This window comes from Pavona decussata, unplaced genomic scaffold (assembly GCF_977016875.1).
Source record: "Pavona decussata unplaced genomic scaffold, jaPavDecu1.1 SCAFFOLD_134, whole genome shotgun sequence".
Lineage (NCBI taxonomy): Eukaryota > Metazoa > Cnidaria > Anthozoa > Scleractinia > Agariciidae > Pavona > Pavona decussata.
Window position 1 is genome coordinate 4392501 of NW_028145547.1, and position 7473 is coordinate 4399973.

The 7473-nt window shown below is 38.6% G+C and overlaps 1 protein-coding gene across 1 annotated transcript in view; it reads left to right on the forward strand.

Annotated features, from left to right (window-relative positions):
* The window catches only part of LOC146467854 (uncharacterized), a 1767-nt gene extending 621 nt beyond the window's left edge, over positions 1-1146 (forward strand). Inside the window, exon 1 of the mRNA XM_085125510.1 lies at positions 1-1146. This exon is cut by the window's left edge and continues 621 nt beyond it. Coding sequence (XP_084981636.1) covers positions 1-1146 — 1146 coding nt within the window.
* The last annotated feature ends 6327 nt before the right edge of the window (positions 1147-7473 follow it).

The following is a 7473-nucleotide window of genomic DNA, read 5'->3' on the forward strand; positions in this document are numbered from 1 at the left end:
ACCTCTGTATCTGCATACTGGAACCCCAAGCCCACACCCAAGCACAAGCCAGTCCCTCTTTTGGAGATGAAAATATCCCATAGTGTACGTACTGCAAAGAAAAGAAAAGTAACTGCACGTGATGATTCTTGGATTGACTCTTTTGATCCCAGGCCAATGAAACATAGGGATGAAACAACTTTAAATGAAAAAATGGAATTTGCAAAAAAACTAAAAAAAATTGATCCTTATTCTGGGATTCTTGATTTCTTACCAGCTCCAAAGAACACTGATGACACTGAAAATGACTGTCAGCAATCTGAAAATGATATTTCACATCTCTCCATATTGTCCCAAGCTCAAAATTATATCAGGGCAAATATTGACAAACATTCAGAGAACAACTTGACAGATTGTGCTGAGGAATTTCTAAAAGTGTTGACATTTTCAAGCAGTGACAGAGAAATGATCACTAAAGCCACTGTCGAGCAGCACAAAAGCAAAGCATGGCATGAGATGAGGCATCTATTAGTAACAGGTAAATCAATTAAAGCACTTTATACAAGACAAAAAACTATAGAAAAAAATCCTCTCACTGATGTATCCCTTACTGTTAAAAATTTCATAGCAAGAAAAAAATATGATGAAAATCAAAGATATCCTGATGCCATAGAGCATGGCATAAAAGAAGAATGCAATGCAAAATTTTATTACTCGAAAGTTTGTGAAAAACAACATAGTGCTTTTGAACTTGAAGAGCCTGGCCTTCTTATAAGTGCAAAATACTCTTGGCTAGGAGGTAGCTTGGATGGCATTAGAAAATGTTCATGTTGTAATCCTGCTGAAGTAGAAATCAAATGCCCTTTTAATGGAAAAGACTTGGACCCCAAAACTGCTTTCCTGTTACCTAGTGTTGGTGGGATAAAAGATGAAAATGGAAACTTCTACCTTGATGAGAACCACTTGTACTATTTTCAAGTTCAGACTTACATGGCAGTTTCAGGTTTTAACACCTGTGACTTTGTCACTTATACAAGTAAGGGAATACATGTAGTTACAGTAAATTTTAATGCTAATTTCTGGGAGACTGTTGTGACCAAAGTTTATAAGTTTTATTATAAACAAATAATTCCTTCCATTCTTCTGGAAGCTTTTAAGAGCCTTTAATAGGCATATAAAATCAGGATCAAGGACAGCAAAATCAATAAAAGCAAATAGTGAAAAAACACTGCTGTATTCATCTCTACTTTATGCTCCTCTTACATAAATTAGTTAAGCCAGCACAAATAAAAACAATTTTGTCTAACATTGGCTTCAACAAAAGAGGAATAACCCCAGAAAGGATTCTAAATTGTTTCAATTTTAGAATGTTTCTTTCAACATGTGTGCGCAATGATGCAACACGACGAGTATGGGTTGTTCCTTTAGCTGACAGTCGTGGTCCTCTACAGTAAGCTGGAGAAACAAGGTGGACTCTTTTAAAAGCGAGGATGTCCCGAATAAGGAAACCCTTGTCAGCCATAACTGCATCCCCCTCCTCAAGCAAGTTCAGCAGTCCACTTTGTTTAACAATTTCTTTGTCACTAATGGATCCTGTCCATAGAGGAGGAATAAATGATATAACACCAGTTGGTGTTATACCAACCAACAATTTAGCAGTGTTCCAGTGCTTGTAACTACTCCATGTGATCTTTTGGCTTGAAGGGATTTTTGGTTTTTGAATAAACAGTTCGAGACAGTCAATTATTATCCTGACATTCTCAAATCTCTTGAACCTTTTCGGAAGAGATTTCTTCACTTCTGATCTAGAAGGCCAAGGAACTAAAAATGACAGTTCTTGGGACATGAATGTTATCCAGGTATTGTAAATTTTAGAAACTTGGCCTGGTGAAATACCAAAAGTATCAGCCAGGAATTTAACATCAATACCTTTTCTCGTTCTCACTAAGGTAAGAATAAATTGCTCCCTTTTAGTCAAAACACCCTCATTGTATACACATGTGGAACTCTTATTTTTTTTTTTTTCGGGATGGTGTTTTGGTATTCTTACTACCCCTCCAGTAATGAATTTCAGTGGCCTTTGGTTCTAAAAATTCAAATACCAAATCAAGTTTAGGCCTAGTTAAACCAGTACATCGATAACAGTTTTTAGGACATGTTGCTTGGTTGATGAAATATGCCCTCTTCTCTTCCTCTTGGCTTTTGTTCTCTGTCTGTGTAGCAACTTCTATTTTGTAAACATTAGTATCTGGGCCTTCATTAACTGGTGATAATGGGGCTGTATCAAAGTCAATGTTTTCTCCCAATAAATCATCATGAAAAAGCAGTTGATCATTGCCACTGTGCTTTCTTTTCCTTGAATTTTTCTCCGATGCTTTTGTGGTTCTGATCTTAGGAGCAGGTCTTTGAGGTTTATCCTCACAGTCATAACCCTTCATAAACAAGGTAGGTGTGCGACACTGAGAGTTCCTATATCCTTGTACAAAATGATTGGAGCAGACCTTAGTACTCATTGTCACCTTAAATTTATCACGGTTTATAGTTCTGGACCATGACAAAACATCCTGCTTGTTTTTTGGTGAGTAGAATCTCAATATACCAACGTGAGGAAGAATTGTTTGTTTTTCTGGGTATCTTCGATCGTTGTCACAACCCCACACAGCACAATGATCACCGCCGGGCATGGTTCAAATTAATACTCGTTGCAAATATCAGCACACGTAATTACAAAATGTAAAGGCTTTATTGAGTCAATCCCCTCCAATTTATACCTAAGTTTGTACTATTTCTGGACCATTACTTGATGTACAATTCAGTCACTGATTCAGTACATTTCACAATCAACCTTACGCAAGAAAGAGTGTTTATCGATAGATTTTATCGCATTAATCACGCAAAAACTTACAATTTCGACGCACCAACATTAGTCACCTCCGCCTCTCACAAAATCACGGCGAAAATGCCTTATTCTTTGTCCAAAATCAATATTTTTGACGAAGAAACAACTTTCCGCCATACATTTCTTTCTAGCGACTTGCAATGTTTGCCCCATGGCGATCCCAGAATACTTTGCCCAAAACATACGTATCCGATTACTGGAAAATCATCCATTGGTCGATATTTCCACTCGTAAGTGAACTTATCTCTCTCTAGTGTTTCAAAGAGACATTTTATTAGATGGGGCGGATCTACTGCAATTCTTCTCTCGGTTGTGTAGCGTTACGCTGAAATAAAATCATTTTCCTTAATGACAATCAGACGAAAAAAAAAAATCGACAAAAAATCAATCGACGACGACCAATCGACGAAATTCACGAACATTATAAAAAAATCGTGCTATAGTCGCAAACATTGTTCACAAAATGATAACATAAAGTTATAAAAGGCATACATTACTTGAGTGAACTCGCCTACGTCAGGAAGCGAAGTCGCCTACGCAGGCGAGCTGACAAGTTGTACGCGAGTTTGTTCGTAGGCGAGTTTGCACGTAGGCGAGTTGACCGGATACCGTTGAATCAGTTGAATGCAGTGTACTCGAGCGGAGTCGTCTCGAGCAAAAAGCAGAATTTTTTCAGGACCAGTTGAATAAAATTATCATCTTATTGATCTTACCGTGTAATCTCTGGTATAATCTTTTGTCCTGTGTGTTTGATTTTCAGTTCTTCTTCTGCGACTGCCCCTTCGCTGTTTTCATCCGATTCATCGGCCGCCATTTTGAAAATCTACTTAGTCCCAGTTCCACGCCTACAGAAAATCCCCAGCTACCCTGGGTGGGCGATCGTTTCGCAAGTGTTACCAGCTGAGATACCACAGACGATAGTACAGTAGAAACGTTATTTTATTTTCGTTACGCCGACCTTGTAAGTTCAAGTTCTGCCTAGGTCACTGTTGGTAGGATTAAAAGCCAATAATGATCAAAACGTAGGAAAGCAATGAGTACCGATTTTCGACTAGCCTGCATGACAGGCGCCATATGAGCCAAGCGAGGCGAGCGCGATATTTCGCGTGGAGCGCGACACGAGCGCGAAGCGCGAGACGAGGGGAAGAGAAAAATAAAGCGCCTGTTCGCAGTCCATTCTTCTTGCTGTTCCTCCAATGCTAGACCGTCCATCAGCTTGATTTTTCTCTTCCCCCCGTCTCGCACTTCGCGCTTGTGTCGCGCTTCGCGCGAAATATCGCGTTCGCCTCGCCTGGCTCATAAAGCGCCTGTCATGCAGGCTAATTTTCGACAGACAATGGATTTGATTTCCGAAAACCGAATTTAACTTTAATTTTTGAATGCGACTTCGCCCTAACAAACCCCCGAAAACCTTATTTGAAAAATCAGTTTGACGGCTAATTTCCACCTTACGAACTCGTTACTACGGCCTGAGAGCGATCGCCCACCCAGCATAGGGGCTCTTGGTAGTTTTATTAAAGTGTCGATGCAATCCAGCTTTTTACTCGAGCCAACTCTGCGCCGGAGTAGTCGATCTCTATGTTTTCCTGACTGCTCATGGAGACACAAACATGTTTTGGATAGTCGTGCATAGTAACCAGGGGCCCGTTTCTCGAAAGTCCCGGTAACTTACCGGGCCCGTTAAGTCTATTTTTTAAACGTTTTTTCGCCGATTACACAACGATTACAGACATGGTACTTCGCCAATGTTTTCATAGAATAATAAAATTTCAAAGTTTAGTATTCGAAGCTAACAAAAATTGACTTCTGTTAAGAAACATTTGTCACCAAAATTACTTATCGGGCCCGGTATTAAAGTTGCCGGGTCTTTCGAGAAACGGGCCCCAGGCATGAAATCTGATAACTGGAGAACGTAGGGATAAAACCTTTTCCAGATGTTTGAAGCCACAAACTCTAACTTGAGTATAAAAGCATGGTTTACCTGCCGTATTTTAGGGTATTCATATGAATTAATTTTAGCATGAGTTCTGGCTTGGCTTGGTAGGTAGTTTCCCAACATTTCGATGCACTTGCTGTTAGTAAACAACTCTATTTACTAAGGGCAACGCGTAACAGTAACAAGCTTAAGAAAATGTACAATAAAAGCTAAATTAAGATGGATGAACAGGTGGAATCATACCGACATTTGCTAACCTAAGGGGTTGGGGTGTAGTGTGACCAACCTTGTTCCCAGATGAAAGGGAAAAGCCCTGGGAACGAGGTTGCAGTGTGGCAGCACGGTTGAAGCCTTCAGGGTCTCTTGTTCTTACAAATGTTAGCAGAGATCGAACTTTTTGAGCGATTCCTGGACAGATAATAATAATAATAATAATAATAATAATAATAATAATAATAATAATAATAATAATAATAATAATAATAATAATAATAATAATAATTGCGTTCGACGAAGGAAGAACGCTTCCTAATCTTCTGGGCTGCCTGTGATCGCGTAGGTGCCCTGTGCATGCAAGCGAAAGCTGACCCGTGTTTGGCCGGCCGGCCGGCCGTTCACCTTTTCAGCGCCATTTTGAATGACGTCACAATTTCGTTGCGCAAAGCATTCTGACTAGTGCTTCGCTGGAGTTTGTGTAAAGCGGCCAGCAGACTGTGTTCGTCTCACAACTCAAGTTTAGAGGTTTTGTTTCTTTCACTCTTCGACGAACAAGGACATATACGGGATCATTTGCGATGAACTATACGGTAGCAAACAGTTTTTCTCTCTCTGAATTCATGAGGTTTCTATAATAATTTTTTATGCTTGTACAAGGCTTTCAATATGTTAATTAGATCGGAACATTCAAAATGTTTATCGCTTCATAGCGGTTAGCCTCCTATGCAGACGTTGTTTGTGTCGGTCACACATAGCGGTGGGATTTTCGCGTAGAGTAAGCTTCGTAGAGCATCAAAAATATCTTTGTTGTTGCAAGTAAAGAGTAGTAGCAAGTAAAAGCAAATAGTGTACCGTCTCAGTAACATTTTCATCTCTCTGAATTCTTGAGGTTTCGAGCAATAGATTTTTATACTTGTGTCTGAGATCAAGACTGTCAATATGCTAACTAGATGCAACCTGAAAAATGTTTATTGCTTCCTAGAGGCGGAAATTTCGCGTAAAGTATAAAAAATACCTTTCAAGTAGCTAATAAATAGTAAGATTTAGTAGCAAATGGAAATATATAGTCGATCGCCTGCGGTAGTATTTTTATTTCTGTGCTAGGTTTTTATGCTTGTACACGCGCATTTAGTTATCTGAGATCAAGACTTTCAATATGCCAATTCGGATCTCCACATTCAAAATGTTTAACGCTTCATAGCAGCGGGATTTTCGCGTAGCGTATAAGAAATACCTTGAAATCTTGTTGTTAGTAAATAGTAGTAGCAAGTAGAAATAAAAGTATACCGTGTTGTGTTAAAGTACGTTCTTCAATGATTAAAGACGTTACGAAAATATTTTGCAAATGTCATGCAACCTTATTTATAATTTTTCTCTGTCAGATCTGTCACGTACTCGGGTTTGCCCCTAATCTCGTAGCTTCAGCGTGGAAGAGTGAAAAAATCCCTCATGCTCCAGATGTTTCTTCACCCTCAAAGTTTAGATTCTTATTTGCCCATTAACTTTGCTTTTTTCAGGCTGGGTAACCAGCAGTAAAACTGTGGTTATTAATTTGGAAAGGAAACTTCAAATATTCTGTGAAGATGATGATTATTGCAATAAAGAAAAGTTGCATAAACAGTAAAACGAACGAAATAAGTCAAATTAAAACGAACAGGAAAGCGCCCACCATACCTAAGTTTTGTCCTATGTAAGGAATCGAACGCACTCCAATAATTTGTGATTACTACTAGTAATAATAATAATATACATTCCTACGGCACTAAAACTATCTTAATATTCTAAAGCGCTACTCTACATTAAAACTTCAACGCTGCAGAAAAGTACACATAAGTTTTACGGAAATCATTCAAAAACAGTTTTGGCTGTTAACTTAAAAGTTTCGTGCGCTTTCTTAAGATGTCTCTTAAAACAATCATCATTGTAAAGTGATCTCAAATCTAAGGGAAGGGTATTCCAAAGCAATGGTACGTACAGCGTCAGTGAAGGCTTTATCCTCGAAAAGTTTACATTGCGTCCTCGGGAGATTTAAAGTAGATGATTGTCCGAACGCAAGCAATATATCTTCCTTGAGACTTATTGAAGAAGTTCGCAGATATAAAGTATACAAGTATACAGGTTGCTTTATTACTGACATATGAGTCAAGGTGCTTGTCATCAATGTATTATATTATTTCAAGTTGTAGACAGTGCTAAAAAAATTAAAAATGTAAATGAGTGAAAAAAATCATACACAAATCCAAGGGCCGCAAGCGGCCCAAACAACACGGCGTTTATCTCCGTTTTTTCGCGACGGGAACCAAATAAGAGTATTGTTACTCTCCTATTTCCTTGATGATGGTAAAAATAATAAAAAAAGAATAACAAATGATCGAGTTATTCTTTGCGACACTTTTGACAGCGTAGGAAACGAAATTTAGTTTGCAATTCTTGTGGACCGACA